The sequence below is a fragment of the Phoxinus phoxinus genome (assembly GCF_949152265.1).
Source record: "Phoxinus phoxinus genome assembly, chromosome: 17".
Taxonomy (NCBI): Eukaryota; Metazoa; Chordata; class Actinopteri; order Cypriniformes; family Leuciscidae; genus Phoxinus; species Phoxinus phoxinus.
Genome location: NC_136892.1, coordinates 19570804 through 19597843, shown reverse-complemented (window position 1 = coordinate 19597843; position 27040 = coordinate 19570804). Strand labels below are relative to the sequence as shown.

General features: G+C 38.8%; 1 protein-coding gene across 6 annotated transcripts in view; it reads left to right on the top strand.

Moving 5' to 3' along the window:
- gria4b (glutamate receptor, ionotropic, AMPA 4b) overlaps positions 1 to 23236 on the top strand; it is a 103135-nt gene extending 79899 nt beyond the window's left edge. For 3 of the 6 annotated variants that reach the window (XM_079586842.1, XM_079586841.1, XM_079586843.1), the window contains 7 exons: positions 2685 to 2891; positions 3847 to 4220; positions 14674 to 14872; positions 15899 to 16146; positions 18794 to 18908; positions 20588 to 20725; positions 21415 to 23236. In XM_079586842.1, the coding sequence (XP_079442968.1) occupies positions 2685 to 2891; positions 3847 to 4220; positions 14674 to 14872; positions 15899 to 16146; positions 18794 to 18908; positions 20588 to 20725; positions 21415 to 21579 (1446 nt within the window). In that variant the 3' untranslated portion in view covers positions 21580 to 23236. Of the gene's footprint in view, positions 1 to 490; positions 2227 to 2684; positions 2892 to 3846; positions 4221 to 14673; positions 14873 to 15898; positions 16147 to 18793; positions 18909 to 19749; positions 19865 to 20587; positions 20922 to 21414 lie in introns of those variants that run through there. The other 3 variants (XM_079586845.1, XM_079586840.1, XM_079586844.1) reach the window with 3 other exon arrangements.
- The last annotated feature ends 3804 nt before the right edge of the window (positions 23237 to 27040 follow it).

Genomic DNA, 27040 nt, shown 5'->3' with positions numbered 1-27040 from the left:
CACACAAAGATTATGATCTGCAAACACTGCAGAAATTCACAGCCACGCTGCGCTGTTCATCAAAGCACATTTTCTCTTTGTGACCTGTCAGTCATACTGCTGTCCATCTAGATAAAACCAAATGTTTTTACGTGTGCTGAATAGCATCTCTCAACATTGCTGTGTAAATGTGTGCTGCCATGGCATTGTGAATACGCCGTGTGCATCATGTGCCTTCTCACGTACTGTCAAAAAGTTCCCAGAACTGGTGTCTTGGACTGTATTTTGTTTTGTTACTTTTGTCGACTGTAATCTTATGTGTGAGTCAAAACACTGCATGAATGGGATGCATTCTGTATTTTGAGATTCCTATACATTTTGGTGATCGTAAATTACAGTATTGTCAATGTTTATGCACTGATTCAAGGATATAGTGGACGTTCAGACACATAATTGGTAAATGCTAAGGTTTTGGAGTGTAGCACCTGAAGCCAAATCCTCCTCTTTTCAGCCCCTGGTGAGGAATCCCTTATTAAGAAACTGAACAGATGATGGACTCTGCAGAGGTGAAATCAAGCACTTACTGAAGCACGGACAGGCAGAGAGACAAATCAGGACTGAGGGCAAAAACATGGATACTACTACCTGAGGCAAAATGAAAGGAACAATGAGAAATCGAGCTGTGGACGAAGACAAAGACAAGCTCTAATAAGCAACTCAATCATGAATGGAGAAGATGTGATGCCAGAATTGGAAAACTGGATGGACACATAGAAGCCAAATGAAGTCTTTACTTTAGCATTTAAATGACGTGTATCGAAACAGAAGAACCAGGTTTTTAGAGCATGCAGGTTTTGTATATATAGCAAACTGTACATAAAATCATCATTACTGTCCATTTGCATTTGTTAAGCATATAATGGATAGCCTACTCATCAGGAATTCTCATTTTTCCATTGTGCTATATACTTCGTATTTATAATAGCCTCAGTTTTTAAAGGTAGTGTTCACTCAAAAAAGAAAATGATCATGATCCTCATGTCTTTCCAAACCTGTATGGCTTTCTTCTGTGGAATTCAAAAGAAGTTTTGAAGAATGTTCATGCTGCTCATTTTCCATACAATGAATGTGGATGGGGACCAAAAAAGCATTTGTATTCAATGGAATATCTTGCCCTGAAAATATTGGTTGACAGCCGTGGTCACCATTCACCTTCATTGTGTAAAAAAGTTCAGCTTGGACATACAATAAAGGTGGAAAAATAAGGTGAAAAAATTAAAGCATCATTAAGGCCTTCAAAATGACTTTAAACAATAGAATGAAATTTAACTTGGTCACCATTCACTTTCATTGTGTGGAAATGATCAGCTTGCTATTCTACCTAACTATCTCCTTTTGTGTTCCACAGAGGAGAGAAAGTCATGGGTTTAGAAACATAGTTGGTGAATTAATGTTTTCATTTTAGGGTGAATTATTCTTTAGGTTGAGAGGTTGTGCGTGATGAAGGATTTGTATGTGGTCTTTGTAAGAACATGGTTTTGTATACCTGCCTATTCAAAAGATTTTGTATACCTGCCTATTCACCTCATGACACAAGAATAGAGATCGCCCATTCTTGAGGCGTTACCAGCGACAAACGCTAGATTCTTCAAAAAAAACTAAAAAAAAATTACCTGTAGAAAAACACTGCCCAGGAACATCACTGCCCTGTGCTTGTGAAAAAAAGATTTGGAGAGAAGGCTGCATTCTCATACATCAAACAAATTTGAGATGAAACGGATTTTCCGTTGACATTCAGTTCGGAGAGCTCTATTTGCTGTGTGTGAAATATTTAATTCTCCCTACTGGGCTTTCTGCCTTTCATCATTTTAGGCTAGCCATATGGCTTAGAAAATATTTGTAAAAAGGGAAGCAGGTTTTCAGGATTTTTATGTAAATGTTCTGCTTTTTTCTTGCTAGTAAACATTTCTATTTGCTGCTGTACAGCACCTGTATTGTTTTAGATATTGTTTTGTATGACAGTACATCATACTGATGACTAAGAATGACTTTGTATTCGTGGTGTTGCTTTTTTTTCCACAGATGTTCCTTTTTTCTGTGAACTGTAATCCTTTTTAGGCTTCAGCAATGTACATTTTAAAGTTATGAGCAAAGTTCTGCATCATTGTGTGTAACAGATTTGCAATAGCAGTTTCCTGTTAAAATGTTTGAAGGCATGCAATGCAATTGTAATAAATTGTAATCATGAATTTTATGGGTCAGTTATCATTGCTTTGAATCATGTACAGTACATAGTGCACATTTGGTGTGCTTTTTATGATATCTTAATGCTTGTATGCCCTATTGTTATGGTTTCATACACATTTACCCTGAAAATCTTTATTGTTTTTATTAAGGAATGTGGAGAATATTGACTAATGTTCATTTAAAAAAGCAATATGTCCTTATTTCAATAGTTTCTTTATGGCTAACATTTGATTAGTAAATCAATCATCTACATGCAAACATAATGGCTGTAATTATCTTTAATAACTCTTCTAAAACAGCTATATTTGTCTATAACTCCACAGTATATCATATTTAGAATATAGAATGCTGATGAAATATAACGGCATGGCTAAATTTCAGCACTTTAAAAAAAAATCTGGTTTACAAAAGTGTAACATGTTGCCCATTGAAAGTACTTTGTTGTTTTGTTCATTCAGGAAGGGCCGTATGTAATGCTGAAGAAGAACTGGGAGTTGTACGAGGGGAACGAGCAATATGAGGGATACTGTGTGGATCTGGCATTTGAAATTGCTAAACACATTGGTTTCAAGTACGAGATCTCCATCGTGCCTGATGGAAAGTATGGAGCTCGGGACCCAGAGACAAAGATCTGGAACGGGATGGTTGGGGAGCTGGTGTACGGGGTAAATAATTTATCTCCTACTTTTTGCAATCTTCTGATTTCAGCATACAAACCTGTATAAGTGTCTTTCTTCTGTTGAACACAACAGAAGATATTTTAAAGAATGTTGGTAGCCAGACAGTTGACGATAGCCATTGACTTCCATAGTATATATTTTTTCCTGCTATAGAAGTCAGTGGCTACAGCCAACTGTAGCAATTTTTGAGTAAACGTTAAGTTCTGTGTCTGGCGAAGAGGGAAAAAAGAAAGACAACAACCTTTCAGAGGCTGATGTTTATTAATGAACACTGCATACAGCCAATGCTTGTCATCTTGTAGATTTTTGCTGAGCCCTGGAAAACGCAACCCAGAAGTATTTTTTTCTTCCTCTTGAAAGTATCGGGCAGTTATGAGAAACTTTAATTTCTTTTTTGGATTAGTCTTACGCAGCCCTGCCAAGGTCTAAAGTGTCACTAAGTCACCAACAATAATCTAGTTTTTGGATTTACCATGCAGCAAAACGTGCAGCCAGACTTTAGACTCTACAGTTTTTTCTCTCTAGTCCTGTAAGCATTTTTTTTTCTTTGCATTGATTAGTTTATCCCTCTCCCCAAAAACTAAACCTCAGTATTAAGCCTCTTGGATTAACTGCTTGGATTTTTTGACATTAATATGCAAAGCCTAGTTCAATTAGAGTAGTTGTAAAATGTGATGCAAGGAGAGGTGGAAATCAGTAGATTATGCTTTATTTTCTCTTTGTATTCACTCCTTTCTCCTCTGAATATAATGTTCAAATATGAGATCTCAGCTTTGAATATAAAAATATATTCAAATATTGTTGCATCGGCTTATCCAGTCAAATGGCTTAGTTAATAAACTTAGTAATGTCATTACGTCTGTTTTGTTTTTAAACAAGTGTGCACAGGAAGTGATTAAAGACAAAGATTGATATGAAACATGCTTTTCTTTTGTTCTAGAAAGCGGAAATCGCTGTGGCCCCATTGACTATCACTTTGGTCCGGGAGGAGGTCATAGACTTCTCGAAACCCTTCATGAGCTTGGGCATCTCCATCATGATTAAAAAGCCCCAGAAATCCAAGCCGGGTGTCTTCTCCTTCCTGGACCCGCTGGCCTACGAGATCTGGATGTGCATTGTGTTCGCCTACATAGGCGTGAGCGTAGTGCTCTTCCTGGTCAGCCGCTTCAGCCCGTACGAGTGGCACACCGAGGAGCCCGAGGAGGGCACTGACGGTCTGCCAAGCGACCAGCCCCCCAATGAGTTTGGGATCTTCAACAGTCTCTGGTTCTCCCTGGGAGCCTTCATGCAGCAGGGTTGTGACATCTCGCCCAGGTCAGCAAACTTAAAACACCAAAGAAACATTTCTTGAGATGACAAATAAAACACATATATTGCAGTGGAAATTAACACCGTTAATGTCTCTTATATGGTCATATCTGATACCTGAAATAGAGTCATTGCTGTAGTTTCCATAGTGATTTGATGACGAGTTTTGTCCGAGTCTGAATTAAAGAACACACAGGCAAGCCAAGTGGGAGAACTTGCATTAACACTCAATAACAAGTGTTTATTCACTGTATCTGCTTTGGATCTTTGGGGAGCGGGAAAACAACCAATCACAACCGGCATCACTAAGAACATTTACATGCACAATTATAATCCAGCTACTGTGTTTTTTGTAGTTGAGCTGCTGTCTTTCCAAGTATACACTACCATTCAAAAGTCAGTAAGATATTACTTTTTTTGCTCAAATTAAAACTTTTATTCAGCAAATTTTTAAATTGATCAAAAGTGACAAGGACTTTTATAATGTTTCAAACTATTTTTCTTTTGAACTTTTTTATTCATCAAAGAATGCTAAAAAATATCTGTCGGTTTCCACAAAAAATATTAAGCAGCACATAATATTTAAAAAATTTTCAACTGTTTTTTAATAAATGTTTCTTAAGCACCAAGTCAGGATATTAGAATGATTTCTGAAGGATCACGTGACACTGAAAACTGGAGTAATGATGCTGAAAATTCAGCTCTGTCATCAATAGGAAATAAATTATAAAAAAATTAATTTGTAGTAATATTTCACAATGTTACTGTTTTTATTGTATTTTGATCAATAAAATGCTGCCTTGGTGATCAGAAGGGAGACTTATTTCAAAAACATTAATACATCTTACAACACCAAACTTTTAAATGGTAGTGTACATGACACAATATTTGAAGAATTAAATACATGACAAATAATTGTAGTTGTACTTCAACTGAAATCGAATGGAGTGCATGTAAACGTGTTTACTGATGTGGTCATGTTCCATTTGTATGTAGCAAGTGTCAGTATAAAAAAGGCAGTTCACCCAAAAATTATATGTTCTAAAAACACAATATTTTGGGGAATATCCATTATCCATTTAAAGAAATTTAGTGGAGTCCAATGTTGTTTTGGACCCCATTGACTTTCATTGTATGGACAAAATGAGTTGAAACATTCCTCAAAATATCTTGTTTTGTGTTCCACAGAAAAAAGTCAAACAGGTTTTGAATTGTTATTTTTGGGTGAATTATCCCTTGAAACTTACTCTGTATTTACTGAATACATCACCTTGTCTCACCTGTTTCTCAGTAAGTTATTGAGGTGTCATCCCACTTTGCACCTTGATGAATTTCACCGTTAGTGAAGCCAGTGGGCGGTCCGGTGTGCTCCGGAACAATGCGATCGTTCATTGCCCCATTGCTATGTGCCGTTGATGTCCCCATATCGTCCGTCTGTCCTGCCGGCTACTTCTCAAATCTCACGGGAAATGTGCTAGTCATTCATCGTTACTCTGTGTGGCAGTTTGTTTTTGTTATTTGTCTCTTGCTCCTTCCTTCGCCTGCGGGTTTAAAACATTGGGCTCGCTGCGGCGCTGGCTCTCACTCACACACACACTCTTTTCTCTGTGTTATAAGCACCTGCATGACCACGATAGAGCTCTTTAAGAAGTGTTATCAAGAGAAGAGAGAAAAAAAAACAGGCTTTATTTTTCAGCCCCCACCAGATAAGAAATCACTCATGACAGGCCAAGGGGAAGAGAAGAGCAGTAAAAAGCACAGCACATGGAGGAAGACAGCAGGTACTTAAAGAGCCATCAAAACCATAGTGTCTATCTTCACTGCTCTATAGCCTGAACATCACAGTGCTGTAGAGGGCCTATGGTTTTAGATTTGGCTTAAGAGGACCCATTTAGGACTTATAAGAATCATGCACTTCATCGTTTTTGCATACAACTAATAAGGATTCATGAATTGGATAGGAGCTAATAAGCGGTGAAAAAACGCAGAAAAGAGCTCTTCCATTCATTTTCTTTAGTACATGCCATTAATTCTCTTTAGTCAGCATGTGCCTTTACCTCAGTGTTCTTGATTTAGACAAGATGACGCAGTTGCACAGCAGCGTTACCCGGGAGCCGGTACTTGTCCTTTCCTTCTCCTCCTCCTCTTCCCTGTCTAATAGCCTACTGGTTATTCAAATGTGCAGATTTGCTTTCTTTTTCTTAAGCACTTTATGGGCTTTATGCATATTTAACTGCTAAAGTGTGTAATTTTTTGATGGTAAAATACTTTGTCCTATCCCACAGCACTGTACTGATTGATTTGATATTCATTTTCACATTTCATTTTCTTGGAGCATAATGGAGCCAAACCCATCTGTCACAGGACAGTTTATAGTCTAAGACAGCGGCTTTCAAACTGGGCTCTGTGAACTTTCCAAGCAGTTGCTAGGAGGGCAAGTTTTGAACCGTAAGAAATAGCACATAAAACCAAAGTAGCACATGTTTTTTTGTGAAAAACGTTTGTAGTTTTTCACCATCCTGTTAGTGTAGAAAAAAGATACACATTTAATACAATGAAAAGTACCGGTACATGTTTTCCAGATTCAGTTTTTAATCAAGATGTTGTCTTCATAATATCACAATTAATATTTTAGTTAATATAAGTAGTTTTATACAGGAAAACAGTAATGTTTAATTGTTGTTGTTGTTATTACTATTATTAGCACTCTATTACTAATATTATTATTATTATTATTCATTTCAGATTTAGTAATATAATACTGGTACTAATAATAATAATAATATTTTGTTGTCGTTGTTGTTATTGTTATTTTTTGGGATTTAGTAGAATGAAAAAAACTACACAAAAACTGTGTAGAATGAAAGCTGTCTGTCGTCATAATATCAGACTTAAAAAAATTTCTCACAGTATTAATTAATCTTTATACAGGAAGATACTGTATTGCTGCCTTTATATTTTAACAAGTGGATCATCATATTTGTTTTAAGAAAAGTTTGTTATACGTAATTATATTCTATTTTTGTGATGCTAGAAGTGCAGAAATGATACACTTCAGCTTTGGTGGTGTGAAACGACAGTGCACAGTTTGACCTTGAATCATTTACCATTGAAATATTGATTCACTGCACTGGTAGATTGAGGCATTGATTTTGCCATTTTGAGGCATTTTATTTTATTATTATAATGTTTTACAGTCAATCCGCTTGTAATTAATTCAGTTTTATTCAGCACCACTCTATTACATGTACAGTATACTTCTTGTTCACAGTTTGTAGGGGAGATGATTGATGAGGATCATGTGGGAATGATGGGGTATGAAAATGCTGAGAGCGTGTTGTGTGATGGGGCCGGACAGGGTCATAACTCTTGCCTGTTTTCCCTGTCGTGTTTTTGGCTCAGGCGGGCTGGCAGGTGTCATCAGCAGACAGGTAGAGCATCTTCCTGGGCCTCGGAAACAGCCAGCATCTGGCGTGTGCGCTACTGCAGTGATTTTGTAGTTGTAATGCATGTGGGCAGCGGACCCTATCAGACATGGGAAGATTAAAAAAAACTAATTTTCAGATTCGAACACATGCAGCCTCGGTGAATGGAATTGCATCACGGGATGAGCGGGGAATTAAGATATGCTAATGATAGTCATAGGTTCGGTATGCTGCTTGTAAGATTGTGTCGCGAGTTATAAAACCTTCCGATAAGCCTTTTCTTGAAGTGTCAAGTCCTTGAAGTGCTTCGGTTGCACTGGCTGGGTAATATTTATTGAAGTGTGTGTGAAGCTGACGAATGTTTTTAAGAATGCTTGTGTTTGCAGGTGTAGCATGTACTTAACTGGATATACTGTAAAAGGATGGGATGTATGGAAAATGTGATGTTGCTGTTGGTAAAAAAAAAATCTTTTTTTTCTCAGTACCTATGACAGGGTTTCATCTCTCGTTTTACAAACATCTCTCTCTCTTTTCCTGGTATGTCAAAGAACACTTTTCTTTTCCTTTTTTTTCCCTTCTTTGTCTCTCTCTATCCCCCTCTCTCTCTTGCTTTCTTCTTCTGTCCCTACTTTTGTGTTTTATGGTCGATCTTGCTCCCGTAATTGCCTCTATTCACTGACTTCTTTTATTCCTCAGATGGCTTGGGAACGATTGTAGGGCTAGAAGGAAAGAGAGATCATGGGAGTGATGTAAGGATATGATTGACTCACCAGGCCAGTGCTGTAACAGTGACGGAAATGAGAGAAAGGAGATTACGCTACAGCAGAGGAAGCTTTGCCCCAGGTTTTCTCCATGCCAAAATGATCGTTTCTGCCCACAAATCATTTATCTACATAAGACACTCTGGGATAAAAGTTGATACCCTTGAACTGTAATTACCTTTTTAGATTTATGACTATATACGGATGAAACGCATCCCTGAAATAGCATGTGATATGTGCTGCATTACAAGAAATGCATGTGACCTAGTCAGATGATGCCACAAGTAATGCCATTAAATCTGACCTTTTCAAACAAGATAACGCTAGTTTTTTCATAATTCTTTTTTTTTTACAGACAAGTGCAGTTGAATTCCTCTCTTTTCTCCATGTTAGAAGCAATAGGGGCATTGTGCACATGACATGCATTGTAGGAGCTTGCCATGATGGGTATTGTTCTAGACTAGAGAGTGTGTGTCATGGTTATCAGTGACGTTTGGATTAATTTTCTAAAAGCTTTTGGTTCTTTAGTGGAATCCAGTCAAACTTAAGTATTTGTAGTGGACAATAATTTGTCAGTTGTCTCAGAGCAGCGGTGGATTTCTCGCCCCTTGAACTCACAGGTGCAAGCGCCCTAAATTCAGCTGTTGTCATGACAATAGACCCTTTTCACATTTACGGGTTTCTCAGAAGCGGAAGTCATCATAGTTGGGTAAACTTTTATAGCGGTGAATGAGAGAACACATTACATATATTTTTTGTGTTCCCATTTGCTTTAAAAAGCTAAAGTAAAACTCCACAATAGTGTTTTCACAACTTTCAAAAAGAGGGGGGAAAAAATAGACAGATTGATAATGGCAGTCAGACGAGAGAATTATGTCAATTTGACCGTTACCCTCACAGCCGCTGTATTAGAAACACCCTCACAACAGCGTTAACTGTTTATTTATTTTGTAATTTGATTAAATATGATACAAAATATATGGTTATAAATGTACATATATATAAAAATTAAAATATAAAAAACTTTGCAGGATTTATGATGCTGATGACCGTTAAAATGCGTCATCGCAGTCTGTGAAAGTCTGGTGTAAATCTTGTTTTTTTGTTTTTTTTGTTGTGCATGCCATTGAGAATAAAAAGGACAGCTGTTAAGACAGTTTGGTCACACTTTAGTTTAGGTTCCAATTCGCACTATTAACTAACTATTAACTACTACTTTTGCCTCAATAAACTTCTAATTACTGCTTATTAATAGTTAGTAAAGTAGTTGTTAAGTTTGGGTACTGGGTTGGATTAAGGGATGTAGATGCAGAATAAGAGAATAAGGCATTAATATGTGTTTTATAATTACTAATAAACAGCCAATATCCTAGTAATATGTATGCTAATAAGCAACTACGGTAGTTAATAGTGAGAATAGGATCCTAAACTAAAGTGTTACTGACAATTTTCGTCAGAAATGGAACACTCAGGGGAGAAGAAGCATTGTTTCCAGCGGTTTTGATTCTTGAGTAAATACACATTAAAAAGTCATGAAATGCAAAAGTGAGTGATATAGCCTAGGAGGCCCAGGCAGCCACAAAGGGAACGCTAGAAGTTCCACCGAAAAATTTTATGGAAAAGAAAAAGATATAACAAAGTGTATTTTTATGTTGTTGTTTTTTTATTATTGCATTATTAATATTGATGATATTAAATATTATATAAAGTTCAAGTTATAATTTATCATGCAGATACGTATAAATGGGTTATGCATATAAAAATATATACACTAACATTCAAAAGTTTAGGGTCAGTAAGAAGCCTACAAGCCTAAAAGGTCAGTTTTTTAAAAGGAAATTAATACTTTTATTTAGCAAGGATGTATTAAATTGATTAAAATAAATAGTGTTCTTTTGAACTTTATATTCATCAAGGAATCCTGAAAAAATCTATTAATCAGCACAGCTGTTTTCAACTGATAATAATAAGACAAGTTTCTTGAGCAGCAAATCAGCATATGAGAATGATTTCTGAAGGATCATGTGACTGAAGACTGCAGTAATGATGCTGACAATTCAGCTTTGCCGTCATAGGAATACATTACATTTATAATATATTAAAATAGAAAATTACATAAATTACAGTAATATTTCATAATGTACTGTGTTTTTGATCAAATAAATGCAGCCTTGGTGAGCAGAAGATATTTCTTTTAAAAACATCAGATAGTCTTATAGACCCCAAGTTTTTGGACAGTAGTGTTGATCATTTTATTTTATTTTTAGAAAGTGCATCATCAAATTCAAGGATTCTTGACATCAAATCGTTTTAAAATCTCTGATACAGCCTTTGTAAAATGCATACAGACATAAATACTTGACCAATTCCAATGTAAAACATACCTTCTATTCTCAATGAGAAACTGTTTTAGCGTAGCGCAATTTCTAAGTAACACATTAAAGTTTAGGCCATACTGAGACATCCAGGTGTTTGAAGACGCCACATGCTGTATACGACAATTCCAAGAGACAGAAATTGCTCCCAAATAGGAATGGATGTATTTTTAATGAGCTAATGTAAGAGCTTGCTTTTTTATTTTTCCAATTTGCCAGTGGAAGCGCAGATCAGTAATGTGGAGTATGATTGTGAATGACTCTAGTCTCATGCATGGAGAAATTGATTTGCAGGTATTAAATCTTAATCAGAGCAGTAGAGAGGAAGCCATGAATAAATAAAATGCTGGAGCCTCACTGTGGCTGCGGGCAGTGACCTTTCCATTTATCTACGGCATGTCAAGGTCTCTCCATTCCTTTCTCTCCCGACTCTCTCTGTCTTTGACTCCCTCCACGAGTCTACCCGGGTACACCTCTACAAACCTTTCAGAATGTCATTTAAATTCACCAAGCATTCTTTTGCTCAAATACACACATGCTGATGTGTTCTTCTCGACGAGAAATCTGCATGAAAGCGGCGTAGTGAGTAATGCGCAGTCTCCCTGACAGTAACACATCCCGTTTCACAGCTCTAATGGCACTGCTTTGATAATAAGCTGCTTTGAGGGATACACTGGTAATAGTTTGCTTATTTTGTGCTTGTGAGTATGCGTGAAATCCACAGAGACGGTTTGATTCTTATCATTGAGCTGTGATCAGAGGGTCTGTATTACAAGAAATGACATTATGAGGACCAGAGAGAATTCCTATTTGTTCATAGATCATATGTCTTTATGAATGATACTGTATGCCAAGCGGCAGGGCATCAGTGCGGGCCGAGGGGTGACTCACTGGTTGCGCGTCCACTCAATTTAGGCTCTTATTAAATTGCCTTTGTCTCATGAAGTCAAATCGATTAGCCGCTGTTAGCGCGAGCCCCGGCACATCTGATACCCGGACGTCACCAGGCCTGAATGGTGCGTCTGCATGCAGGTTGGTGTTTAGCAGTGACTAATTCTCTTGGATTTTAAGTTACACGGTGTTCTCTGATTCAAACCTCAGGAGGGTGACGGCCCACCTTGAGTCTATTCTTAAAAGCTAATTATTATAACCACTGCGTCTTAACACAGGAATGTTTCCTTGTCAGTGGAAAAAAGCTAAACAGGCCTGCATAAATTCACAATGAAATCCTGTAAACTGATATGCATGATCAGGGTGAGGTGAGAATTTAAACAGCGTTGGGATTTAGCACTTCGCCCCCATCATGGTTGACGTTCCTGCCAGCCCACTCTAAATAGCCAATCTGTCTTCATGGCAACCAGTCGGAGAGATCTCCCTTTTAGTGGAGGAGACCCTCACCTACACAGTCAATTAAAAGATCTCTGCACTGAAAGACTGTTTTGACAGACTGAGTTTTATACTATAATGTACTGAAGATCTACAGTATCTTCTGTAGGGTCACAATAGAGGAACTACTGGTTACCTGAATTTTATGGAAGTTTGTTTCTGCCACATAATAAACATTTTTTTAGGATAATTGCGACTTTTTATTTGACTATTTTACATCTTGCAATTCTGACTTTTTTGGCCACTCCCCTTCTCACACTGCACACTGAGTGGCCACTCCCCTTCTCACACTGCACACTGAGTGGCCACACCCCCTCTCACTGCACACTGAGTGGCCACTCGCCCTCTCACTGCACACTGAGTGGCCACACCCCTTCTCACACTGCACACTGAGTGGCCACACCCCTTGTCACACTGCACACTGAGTGGCCACTCCCCTTCTCACACTGCACACTGAGTGGCCACTCCCCTTCTCACACTGCACACTGAGTGGCCACTCCCCTTCTCACACTGCACACTGAGTGGCCACACCCCTTCTCACACTGCACACTGAGTGGCCACTCCTCTTCTCACACTGCACACTGAGTGGCCACACCCCTTCTCACACTGCACAATGAGTGGCCACTCCTCTTCTCACACTGCACACTGAGTGGCCACTCCCCTTCTCACACTGCACACTGAGTGGCCACTCCTCTTCTCACACTGCACACTGAGTGGCCACTCCCCTTCTCACACTGCACAATGAGTGGCCACTCCCCTTCTCACACTGCACACTGAGTGGCCACACCCCTTCTCACACTGCACACTGAGTGGCCACTCCTCTTCTCACACTGCACACTGAGTGGCCACTCCCCTTCTCACACTGCACACTGAGTGGCCACTCCCCTTCTCACACTGCACACTGAGTGGCCACTCCCCTTCTCACACTGCACACTGAGTGGCCACTCCCCTTCTCACACTGCACACTGAGTGGCCACTCCCCCAATCACACTGCACACTGAGTGGCCACTCCCCCAATCACACTGCACACTGAGTGGCCACTCCCCTTCTCACACCGAGAAAGCAGCGGAGCTTAAGTAGTGTTTTCTCGAAGAAAGCAGCGGAGCTTAAGTAGCATTTTCTTCACTGTGTAGCTTGCTCCCTCAATCATTGCGCTTATTCATTTGTGGATGTTAACTGAATCTGTAAGTCAGATACGCTGTTTACTTCTGAATATTTCATTGGGGTGCGCTTAACGTTGTCGCTACTGTGTAATAGTAGCCTATGCTATTCACCAACTAAACATATCCTATTCAATGCGTTCACAGCCTAGGCTATTCAGCAACTCCAACATACCAAACCAACAATTACTAAAAACACACACAAAAACTGATTTTGCACAGGCACTTTGCACTAGTTACTCAGAATTGCTAGATATAATGTCAGAATTGCATGATATAAAATCGCAAGAATTTGCAAGAAATAAACTCGACTTTATATCTCACAATTCTGACTTCATAAGTCTTTATAAGATGTAAACTCGCAATTGTGAGAGAAAAAAAGCCTGAATTGCGAGATAAAAAGTTGCAATTACCTTTTTTATTTTTTATTCTGTGGCGGAAACAAGCTTCCATAGATTTTGAAAAGAAAAGTTCAGCAAAATGTTTTTGTTATTTATTAACTCACCATCATGTCTTAATTTTTTTCAGGATTTTTTATGGATAGAAAGAATAACAGCATTTATTTAAAATAGAAATCTTTTGTAACATTGTAATTGTCTTACTCTCACTTTCGGGGGCCGTTTACTCGACACTGTTTTCAACTAAAAACAGAAAACTTTGTATGCATTTTAGCTGCTCATTTATACGACAATGGCGTTTTGGTGGCCTAAAAAAGCAAACGTTTGAAAACAGGTTTCAAAGTAATCTGTGAGAACGGTGACGGCATGCACATGCGTGTTCCGTGTTTAGTCTATAGGTGCGCCTGTTTGAATGCGTATTTGCGCATGCGCGTAGTCTTTCTTTACAAAGTGACATCGCCAACTACTTGTCTGGACAGTGTTTTTGGTCGTTTTTCGCGTATCCGTGTGAATGGGGATCATTTTGATGACCTTTTCAGTTTGCTGTACATCGTTGTCGTGTAAACGTGCCCGTGGTCAATTTAGTGTCTACTGAATAAAAGTATTCAAAGAAAATTTCTTTTTTTTAAAACATTACTTTTAAACAATAGTGTACATGGAAGAAATAACATCACACATGTTTTTTGAACAAACAATTGCTTAAAATTTTATTTTAATTCAATAGGTTTTTTTTTTATATAATTGTTAAATGGTTAAAAGTTAACAGATGTTTCTGACAAAACATTTCTCTCCTTTTCTCCTCCTGCTTTCCTCAATTTCCTCACATTTTTCTCCTTTAACCTTCTTTTTTTCCCATTGTTATCCTTTCTTTCATTGTACTGTCATTTAACTCTCCTTCAAACTCTCCTTGAATGGTCATTTTCCTCTCCACTCTCTCCCTTCCCGGCGGTGTAGGTCTCTATCTGGACGCATCGTGGGTGGAGTGTGGTGGTTTTTCACCCTCATCATCATCTCCTCCTACACAGCCAACCTGGCTGCTTTCCTCACTGTGGAGAGGATGGTGTCGCCCATTGAGAGCGCTGAGGACCTGGCCAAGCAGACAGACATAGCGTATGGTACTCTTGACTCAGGCTCCACCAAAGAGTTCTTCAGGGTGAGTGGGCAAAGCTAATGGGTTGAGGGGAGGGCGGCAGTGTTTTGTTAAGGGAGGTGAAATGAATAAATGACTCCAAAACGAGAAGACTAGTGCTGTATTAGAAGAAAAAAGAGATTTAGTGAAATGCCACAGATTAATAAACCAAGCTTAGAAAATATGTTTTTAATTATAAAGTATACCAGGGGTTCTCAGTCCACAACTTTTTTGGTTCGCAACTCTTAAAAAAAATACCACATCACAGAATTAAACTTTATGCTATCTTATATGTATAATTACAAAACTGGCAAACAAGAAAGCCTACATTTGACAATATTTAATGTAAAAAATTATATATATATATATATATATATATATATATATATATATATATATGGCCTATGAACATAAAAATTACACTTGAAAAACCTTAAGTTATTTGAGTTTAATAGGATGTACTGTATATATTAATAGATACAGTCATTCAAAAATTGGGTTCTGTAATTTTTTGGTGTTTTAAAGAAGTCTCTTTTGCTCAACAAGGCTGCTACAGTAAAATATAATTTCAATTTAAAATAAATGTAATTTATTCCTGTGATCTTCAGTGTCACATGATCCTTCAAAAATCATTCTAATATGCTGATTTTCTCCTCAAGAAATGTTTATCAATGTTGAAAAGGATTGTTTGATGAATACAAAGTTCAAGAGTAAAAATTAAAATATTTTGTAATATTATTATTATTATAAATGTTTTACTGTCACTTTTGATCAATTTAATGTGTCCTTGCTGAATAAGTGTATTCTAAACAATCTTAGTAACCTCAATTTTGAACGGTATATTAATTGAAGTGTATATTAATTTATAATTCATAGATGAGTTTGTTCATTTATAAATGTTCAATGAGATACATTGATGAAAATCTCCCACGATCCCACAAGGCTGAGAACCTCGGATCTGTAATTCAATGTCTAATTAAATAATCGGCACCCTCCACACTTCCCCTGCACACTTCACTGGCATTCTATACCTTTCCCCCCAACTTTCAGAGGTCAAAGATCGCCGTTTATGAGAAAATGTGGAGCTACATGAAGTCGGCCGAGCCCACGGTGTTCACGAAGACCACGGGAGAGGGCGTGGCACGGGTGAGAAAGTCCAAAGGGAAGTACGCCTTTCTGCTGGAGTCCACAATGAACGAGTACACGGAGCAGCGCAAACCCTGCGACACCATGAAAGTGGGAGGCAACCTGGACTCCAAAGGCTACGGGGTGGCCACGCCCAAGGGCTCACAGTTAAGGTGGGTGGAGTAGTATAACAATATATCATGTGTTGTTATGGTATTCCACCTTCCCTGGCGTGCCTATTTTTCTATTTTTCTCTTCTTTTGTTTTGCTTTTCTCGTGTGTTCTTGTGTGCAGTTAAAGGTCTTGAATACATAGTGCTATATGTTTTGTTTTTGTTTTTTTGTTTTTTATGTAGCCTCACGCAAGTAATTTCAAACTAATGCATGCATGTTAATGCCACTGACTTTTTGAGATGAAATGTCTGGATGTTTAACAAAGAATGTGAATTTCAGACAAGCCTGTGAATATTCTGCCTAGTCTGACGCTACCTAAATCTCTTTCCCACGTAGACTGGGAGGTACAGACATTAAAGGGGTCATGAACTGGATTATTTTATTATTTCATCATATTTCCTGGGGTGCCATTATAATGTCTAATGAAAATCTAGCCTGATTTTCGCCTCTGATTTGAACGCTCTGTTTGAAGGGGCGTATCTGCTGTGAGACTTCAGTGTAAACGCCACTGCTGTGGTTAGGGTTATACACTGCTGCTGTGTATTGGCTGACATATTTGCATATGAAATAGCTAGCATTACATGTGGAACTCTCTCTCTCGAAATATTTTACTACGTATTCACTATTACAGCTATCGAGATTAATAAATCATGAAAAGTAATGATTTCAGCATTATATTTAGATCTATTCCCAACACATTAAAGGTTGTATTGATGAGCATTGAGCAGATGAAAGACAGTCTGTTGAGCGAGTGAATGAAGTGATCTCATCACTGCAACACAATTTCTGCACTCTCACAAATGCTCTCACCAAATAACAATGCAAACACGATGTAAATACAGTAAGAGCTTCATTGTGCATCATTGATTTCATAACGAGTTTTGGCAAGTCTCCAGACAAACTCGAGCTGTGTGATTGACAGCTTGGGCGATTGGAAAGGAAGCATTCTTTGATCGCTTTCTGTATATAATTTAATCACAGTTTAAATACGATTATTTTCATCCTACTAAGAGAAACGATGTGAAGTTGATAATTTAGTCACTAGCTTGATTTGCTGATGCATGAACAGTATTGAACGATTTTGAGAGAAAGATAATCTGAATTTGAATAATTACACGAATTACAATGATCAGAAATCATTGATCACAGATCAGGCCTGTCTATCTTTTCTCGTTCTCTTGTAACTATTCAAACGCTCCAGTGGGCGGCGCCAAAGACGTGGTGATGTAGACGTAGGCGTTGATATTATTCTGCAAATGCAGTCTTTCGCTGCCCTATGATGTCATAAGTCACTAGACTCACCACTTTTGAGATCCTGTCGTTTTCTTGCCTGGAATAACAAGGACGTTTTTAGTTTTGAAACTTGCAGAATATTTTTATAGTATAATGACCTCTTGACTGTCAAAAGATCAAGGAAAATTCTCAGTTCATGACCCCTTTAAAAAAAGCACTAAAGTATAGCATGAAGCATGTACAGAAAGGAAATGTACTGAGAAGAGTCAATGACAGATGACGGTAGCTCCCATGATCAGCCATTTTGTTGAGGAGTTACCGTGGTCTGTCTGACTCTTCTCCTGATACCGGGGGGAAGAGCATCCAATGGCGTAGCAGCTTTTCTCCTGCTGTTGTGATGTCAGACCAGTGCAGGAGATTCACACGGCTTCAGATCTACAGCACAGTGCCCTTAATGCTCTTCTTTCTCTTCCCCTCCTCAGCTCAGATGTGTCTCACTACATTCTTTCCCTGTCCCGTTCTCTGTTCCTGTGGGCTGTGTGTTTATTAATGTTGCATTCAGGATAAACTGCATTCAGGATAAACCTCTCTTGAATCATTCCCATCATATACATTTGACCATAGATAGATCATAGATTAGCTAGATCAGACTTATACAATGGAGTCCAAAAAGTCCACATCATAAAAATTTATTTATTTATTTATTGAAATATAACGTTTTAGGATTTTCTATGGTCTTTTGGACGGCATTGTATGTGACATAGCAAGTTCGTAACATTACATTAATTAAAAGGCTATGCTTATATTTATAAAACATTACCTATAGAAACTATAAGCATTCTAAGAACTGCAGGGAAAGGTGCAATCTGGTGTTTAGGAGCAGAATTGCATTGCCAGCTCCCTTGTGGCTGAGCCAAAGGTGGGAATGCAGGGGTTTGGGGAATAGGATCAAACTCATTCAGCACTTTCAGAGGCTTAAACCCTCAGTGCTCATTTAAACTGTCTGTAAGCAGCATATAGGGAAAGTAACAGGCATTCAATATCATGAGGTCCCTCTGTGCATCTCACAGCAATATTGAGTACATAGTAAAGCGGTCTAGTGAGGATGGGAAATAAGGATAGCTTGGGTTGGGGAGGAGGGGTTCAAAGCGAAGAACAGATATTGATTTTTCCATTCCTCCATCTGGAGGTGTGTATTATGGGTAGACAAATAAGGCTGGTGTGAATTAACATGAAAACAGGAAAAGAGAGGTTTGTCCTCCGTGGTTCTGTGTTTTCTAAGGGGAAGTGGGGAGGGAACCTGCGACTAATCTCTAGAGCTTTCCACCCCTTTCTTTCTTTACTTAACCTGATTGGATTCTGCTCAACTATGACAAACTGCTGCTACTGACAAACTATGTTTTATCGTTTCAAGAAGTGCCGTTAACCTGGCAGTTTTAAAACTGAATGAACAAGGCCTGTTGGACAAATTGAAAAACAAGTGGTGGTACGACAAAGGAGAGTGTGGCAGCGGAGGAGGTGGTGAGAAGGTTAGCCACTATGTCAACCAACGCGGGTAAACAGTTTCCTCTGTAACGGGAGCATCTGCCGGGGCGCAATCGCATACCTGACCTTCATCCTGACCCTATTTAGCCTGAAGAGAGAGGAACGCAATTACTGTCAGAGCACAAATATTCGCCGTGGATACTGGGCACAGATTCCCTCGCCGATCTCGTGTCGTTCGTCACGTTTCCCGTCAAGGAAACTTTTTCTCCTTTGAAGTAGTTGTGTTCTTCAGCTCCTGTAATTCTCCTGAGGCGCATTCACTGCATTTTTTTATAGGAATGCAGAGAACATTTATTGTCCTTTTGAAAGAGGCTGCAGTGCCGCATTATGAATATGTATTAAAGACATGATCTAAAGTCAGAGGTAAAGGCAGTTATAACAAAGTACTAGCAAAAATTAAACGGAAACTAAATTAAGATAAATGTACAAGTAACGACTAAAACTGATTGGAATGAAACCAAATAATCATAACTGTAATGACCTCGGTTAGAGGGATGCAGAAAGGTTAGTGCCTGTGGTATATTCCAATAGTTGTGGTTTAACAGTAATTGCCTCCAGCATTAGTAGAGAAGGCCGTGGCAGTATGCGCCCGTTACCTAAAGCGATGGAGCAAGGTCCCGTTCATATGTCTGTGGCTCCAGCGCCAGCCCCTAAAACACTGTTCCCCTAAACGGAGCGCAGAGACATGTATTACAACGGGACCATTGGCTCGGTCACTTTGCCAGTGCAACTGCTGTGTCAGCTGTTATGAGTGAATAACATAAAATAACATGTCCTATGATGTTATTTATGTTATTTGTGTTACATTCCTCTGCGCGGTTGAAGAACCCCCGTAAACCTTGCCGTTTTGAAACTGAGCGAATCAGGCATCTTAGACAAGCTGAAAAACAAATGGTGGTACGATAAGGGCGAGTGTGGACCCAAGGACTCGGGAAGTAAGGTCAGTCTGTGACCATCACTGTTGTCTAATGCTCAGTGAGGTAGAAAGTCACCAGTATCTAGCGCATGCTCATCTGTAGGGAGATTTCAGATGTGCACCAAGATAGTTCCAGCATGCCCTGCTTCTCCACACTAAATGTCTAAATAGATATTTGTTTTTAATAACATACCTAGTACCTGAGAGGAATGGAAGTGACTGGGCTTTTTGAAGGTGTCCCAAGTTTATTTAGCTGAGCGTACCATTGATTTCTTTTTGCATGACAAGCCAAGCAAGCCTGACTTTTGTGAAGCGAGAAATGCGACACATGTGGAGATAAGCTTAAACACAGCGAGAAGTTAAATCCTGTTTCGGAGAACTCGCAGTGTGTAATCGCACATTGAGCTAGCGATCCATTTGAGAGCTTAGCCAAAAAATTAAATTGAAAAACATCTCCTTTAATTACAAATTAATTGTTTAAATTGCTGTCAAAGCACTGATGCCTGTCAGAATTCGCCACAAAAACATCAGCTTTTTCAGATTAGCCTGCAAGCGAAAGGTTGATTGGGAGGATATGAATTGATTTGTCTGTAAATTGTAAATGTGTGTGTGAATGGGAATGTGTTTGGTAGCAAGTAGATTCGTAGACTAGCGCTCTGAATGTGTGTGTGCGTGTTTGTACGTGCGCTCTGCTCCCGCCCCATTAACTTCCTGTCTTCCTGTTTCTTTCCTTCCTCTCGCATCCAGGACAAGAGCTCACAGGCCCTCAGCCTCAGTAATGTGGCTGGGGTCTTCTACATTCTGGTCGGGGGCCTGGGCCTGGCCATGCTGGTGGCCCTCATCGAGTTCTGCTACAAGTCCCGAAACGAAGCCAAGAGAATGAAGGTGGAACAGTCTGAACGTCGCCCCTCTTCCTCTCCTCTCCCCAGTCCTGTCCCCCTCCCCAGCCCCCATCCCTCACCAGGCCCCAGTCCCACCCACAGCACTCAGAGTTTAGCCACATATAGAGAGGGTTACAACGTCTACGCCACTGAAGGAGTAGAGATGTAGGAGGTCAGATGTACGTAGGTGCCCGGCAGTCGTAAGTGGAGTTCCTCTGTTTTCGCTGCCGTAGCTTGCCGTATGTGAGCCCGTGGTAAAGCTTCTTGTGTTTGTGACGTCCTTGTTCTGTCTCCTCCACGTGTGCTCCGAGTCGGAGACTTGCATTCACACATTTGTGCATGCTGAAGACCGAGGTATACCTGGACTGCACACGTTTGTAATCACACGCCAGTGCGGTAACCTCTCTTTATCGTGTAAAGAAGAATAGTTAAACAAGGCTTAAGACGATCATTTCACCATAGGCATAGTCTTGAAAACCCCCTAGTTGTCAATTTCAAGTAATGTTTGGCTCCAAATGACTATGCCAGATGTATTTGAGATGCTTCATCGCTGAACTGTGTCATAATCTGGTGTTTTTGTATGTGCTTGCTGATAATGTGCACTCATTCAAATAATAATGCTCTGGCTTTTAAGTACGCACAGCTGACTCCCGTTCTCCCTCTCCCCAATTTGTCTCTTCTCTCCCGGCGCAGCTCACCTTCACCGAAGCCATGCGGAACAAGGCGCGCCTGTCCATAACGGGAAGCGTGGGCGAGAACGGGCGCGTCCTGACTCCCGACTGCCCGAAGGCTGTCCACTCCGGCCCCTCTCTGCGGCAGAGCTCCGGACTGGCTCTGGTGTCGTCCGACTTACCGTGAAAACCAAAAACGTTCAAGTGCCTTAAACTCCACAAGACCGCAAAACAGACATCAGAAAAACCGACCCTACAGCAATGAAGCCACCAAGCTGAGCAATCGTGCTGACAAGGTAGATTTCGAAAGGATCTTCACACACCCCGAGGTGCCACCGCAAGTGAAGGGTGGTTATCGCAAAGACTTCTGTGTTTCCGTCATGTACATTCAAAGAACTCGTGCTGCCTTTGAGGGTGAAGCAGGTGAGAAGAAAGAACAGTGAACTCAACTGAATCTTGTTAGCCTGTTTGGCGAAGAAAAAAAAAATGAGCTGCTCGTTCTAACACTCTGCCATAACCCTCGCCAAACTGAAACACCGCAACTCGACATCTTAACATCGTTAAAAATGGGCATTTGTTTGCCCAAGAGGGTATTATTAACATGGATATGGTATTAATGAATACTTATTAAATAAACTGTGAAGAAGAGTTCATATATATATATTCTATAAAATCATAACTAAAATAAATTATTTACATCGTTTTGTAAATAGAAGACTGTACAACTCGCTTGCTTTTTAACGAATTTGTAAATAGCCAATTCTGTAGTGGACAGAGTGTAATTCTCTTTTTAAACCATCTTTAGACAAAGGATTCATCGCAATAATGATTAGAAAACATTCAAAAGATGATTTGATATATGTAGATGTACATGAACTTTTATGGATTTAATAACATGGGCATGTTATCAGTGCCAGTGACCTATGCGCCCATGATTCTCGGGAATGTGGCACACACTCTCAGTGCATCTCAGCCGCTGCTCTTTCCCAAGCCATGCCCTGCATAATCACTGTGCAGTCATAGACCATGGTACCCTCTAGACTGTTTTATTTTTTTGCCACAGAAGCATATTTTATTTTTGATTTTATGTGATTACTGAAAAAAATGGAAATATTGAGAAGTATTTAAATGTTTGTCCATTCATTTTAGAGCAGACGTCTTTATGAATGCTATAAAGAAATTCAATTGGACGAGAAACCAATCAAGCTCAATTGCGCAAATGTGTATAGAAATACAATAGAATAGAAAGTGTTCTTTCTACTGACCGCCTCTGAAGACACTGTTTGTATCGTGAGAGCCATTGTCAGAGTTCAGCTTTGGCCTTTTTTATGAAAAACACTGTGTAACCTCATTCAGGCCTTTAGCATGTTCTCCAGAAACTGTAGCAATGGACATCTGGACGGAAGGACAGCACATGGACAATTTCAAAGCTTCAGGACACCATCGTGGAAAACGGATCAATCTTTCTCCGCCCAGTTCTGTTCAACTTGCATTTAATCTGAAAGTGCAATTTACGGCTCCTCCTGTTCCAACAACACCACATCTTGATAAAAACACATGGACTTTTACTCAAGCACACAATGTTTGTCTCTTGTTGTATTTCTCTCCTCTTTTTCCTCTCTGCCTTCTACTCTCATTCTGTCTCAAACACACACACACACACACACACACAATGATCCTGATGCTTATTGAAGTTCAGTGTGTCTGGAGAGTGGCATTAGTTTTTTTCCCCCATGGTTTCTAAAGCTGTGATGAAAGTGGTGTCCTTACTAGGTTAATATGTTAAAATTGTAAATATTTATTTTGATCATTTTTTAGTAAAATATCAATGGACATGAAATTGCACCTCTGTGTCTTTATTTGGGTTATGTGAACTCCCAAGAACAAAAGTCTAGTCTCGACAAGATCCAATCCACTAAAGCATTATTGTTCTAGATGCAAGTACGTGGAAGCAGCCGTGGACATTATCTGACAAAACTATCAAATTATTCTCAAAATATATTTTATGTTCCACAGAATTGACTTTAACTAACTTGCTCAGCAAGATTCTCTTCAAAATGTTTACTGAAAATACAATGTAAAAATGACTATTTTACACTTAATATAGAGAATGTATATAGACTTGACAATATAGCACAATTGTTGGTATCACACGGTCGTGTATATGTGACGTTGGTGATGTATCCTGTAAGTTGTGATGGGCTGGTATGTATCTGTACTCTATAGTCACTCAACACACCAGGGTCAAGAGAGTTCGATCCAGTGACACTGGAACAGATGCATTTTGACAGGGCGAAAACAACAGCTTTTATAGCAAAGTACCTAATGACAGTAATTGTTCCTTAGAGAGGCATTATATGTAGTTTGCATCAACATCCACGCAGAGAGCATTCATTAAAAACTCAATATATGTGGTCGTGACTATGCATGACCAAAAAGATACTCAATTATTTTTCAGGGACAGAATCTAATGCTTAGAAATGCAAAGTATTGAACCATGCAAGTGCTCTGAAGTTCACTTGTGTTTTGCAGAGCAGAGGGTCAAAAATGACCTTGTTAGGAGGAAAGACCGCAAAGTACTGATTTTAATTTGAATAGTGTTATTTTATTCCCTTACAGCAATCCTCGCAGAAAGGGCAAAGTAGTGCATGATGGGAATACAAATAAATATTGCAGGGAAACAGCGTTGGCTCTGAAAACCTAAATGCCCTCCTATAGCAGATGTTGGCACATATGTTAGAACACAGACAGTCACGCTAATGACCTTGAGGAGTATGTCATTTAGGACCATCTCAAATGTGCACCTCTTCACGATACTCATCCGTGTGTGTTATCTAGCGAGAGCACGAAGTGTTGAGCCCACATTTCATGCCTATTTATTATCTTCAGATTCAGGATCGTAACATGGTGGCTAATTTATTGAAGTATAGACATTATCAAACCCTCAAGGTCACGTAGGACAAACTTCAGGCCTAAATGTGGAGCTTGCAGGAATCCAAACCGCGCGCTATTTATTAGGTGATGTGCGAGTACGGTCCTGCCTATGACTTGTGTCTGTATGACTTCAACAGTGAAAATTAGTATTTTGAACTACTTCTACCTGATCTGACGCTAACACATCTTTTTGTTGGTGTATCTACGTTAATTCAGTCATAATATTTTTACTTGAAATAAACCAATTAATGTAGCCAAGCAAAGCACATTTTTAAGGTCACCTGAAAGCATACTAAATTCTTGCAATGCATACGTAGAAGTAGTATGACATTTCACACACGATGTTCAGGAGAATTACATATTTTTATCATTTCTGTGGTCTTTTTGTTGTCTTTTTTGAAAATAAGACACATGGCTTTAGTTAAATTAAATTAAATAAAGTTATAATGCATCCAGTTAGTATTTATTGAAAGTAGTATGCGGTATACCGAGTACACATTTAATAGTGAAGAAGTGGTATTCTGTTCTCAACATAGCCAATGAAACCAGATGTTCGTTGATACGAAATGGAATGCTAACATATTCTACTGCATACTGCGTAGGCTACAAACAGTATATATACTGCAATGCATACTAGTGCCGTAGCATCATGCTACGATTGCATGGCATGATGGCACAGGTAAAAACATATGCTTGATGCAAAGCCAACACACTTAACATGCTCATCATTAAGTAAGATACATCATACTGATGCAACATCCTTCGATATAAACTCTGAATTGATTTGTGTTTTGTGAATTTTGTATTGGTTGATAATGCCTGGTCTCACTTTGAGCTCCTATTATTTATCATGCTAAAGGGCTCTTAATGCCTCTCGACACCCCTGTCATGAAATGTTTAGACATTATGCTAAACGCTGTCACTGGCCCGCTCCACTATCAGGCACGTGTTGGGGAAACAGGAACTTGCATGTGACAGAGTGTGTCTGATGTCAGATTGGCTGTCGTGTCGCATTAGGCCTTGACTGTTATGAGTGGGCAAATAACAGTCCTGTCTAATCCATAACCTGTGTTTATGAGAAGACTGAACACCTTTTGTCTTCACACAGGCATTGTAGTCTCATGTAAGAGGCTCTTTTGCTTCGCAAGTTTACATAATCAATGGTAAATGCAACTAAATATCAAAATGTTTTCTACTGAAAAACATCTTAAACCAGCCTTAAACCTTTTTTGCTGGTAAAGGGATAGTTCACCCAAAAAGGAAAATTCTGTCATCATTTAGTCACCCTCAAGTTGTTCCAAATCTGAATTTCTTTTCTTTTCTGCTGAATTAATAAATGGTGCTACAGTTTCGCGGGGATGCCTTGCCTTATAAATAATAAATGTTACACATTATATGAGTATGTCTACTCATTATTTAGACTTGTTTGTTTGAAGCACAACATCATTCATGTTATAACCGCAACCATGACTGTTTTCTCCACACAAACATGAAGCCTTTCTGAGGATGAACGACAGACGACAGTCCTGACAGTGAATATGCTCGCAATATCTTGAGCGTTATTGCCCCCTTGCGATTCAAATCAGAATAACACGTATTTTTATATTTGCCTGTGTTATTTTTATTATTATTAATATAATACTATTTATATGAGTATATATTCTTGTCTTATAGCCTATATCTTTAGAATTAGCTTTTATTTTCATTTTTCAGTCTTCATTTTAGTTTTAGTCATTTTGTGATGGGGTTTTGTCATGTTTATTGCTATTATTATTTTTTTAATAATTATAAAGTCATATAACTTTAATATAAAATTTAATATTTATATTTTATTTCTTCATTTATATTTAATAATTTTGTCATTTTGGATAAAAAGTATGGTTATTTTGCATTTTAATGCAAAATATGTAGTAGATGATCATCCGGGTATTCTGTGAATATGGATAAAGTGCATAATGTAAACATTATATACTGTATATATTTTAGTTTTCATTTTACACATTTTTCTTTATTTTCCATATCTGTTTTTCTGTTATGCGCTTTTGCCATTTTTATTTATTTACAGCTCTGAAAAAAATTAAGAGACCACTGCAAGGGCGTAGATTTGGTTTGAACATTGGGGGGGTTTTCATGTGATCATGGTATAAATATTGGGGGGGTGGGGGGGGGGGGGGGGGGTGGGGGGGTTGTAATGCATAGATTTAAATATTGGGGGGGTTATCTCCCCCCCAACCCCCCCACAAATTACGCCCCTGGACCACTGCAAAATTATCAGTTTCTCTGGTTATACTATTTATATAGATGTGTTTGGGTAAAATTAACATTTTTATATTATTTTATAAACTACTGACAACATTTCTCCCAAATTCCAAATAAAAATATTGTAATTTAGAGCATTTATTTGCAGAAACCAACAACTGGTCAAAATAACAAAAAATATGCAGTGTTGTCAGACCTTGAATAATGGAAAGAAAATAAGTTCATATTCATTTTGAAACAACACAATACTAATTCAGAGTTCAGAAATCAATATTTGGTGGAATAACCCTGATTTTCAATCACAGCTTTCATGTGTCTTGGCATGCTCTCTATCAGTCGGTCACGGAGTGACTTTATGAGTGACATACTGAGTGACAAAAATTCAAGCAGCTCGGTTTGCTTTGACGGCTTGTGACCTTCCATCTTCCTCTTGATCACATTCCAGAGGTTTTCAA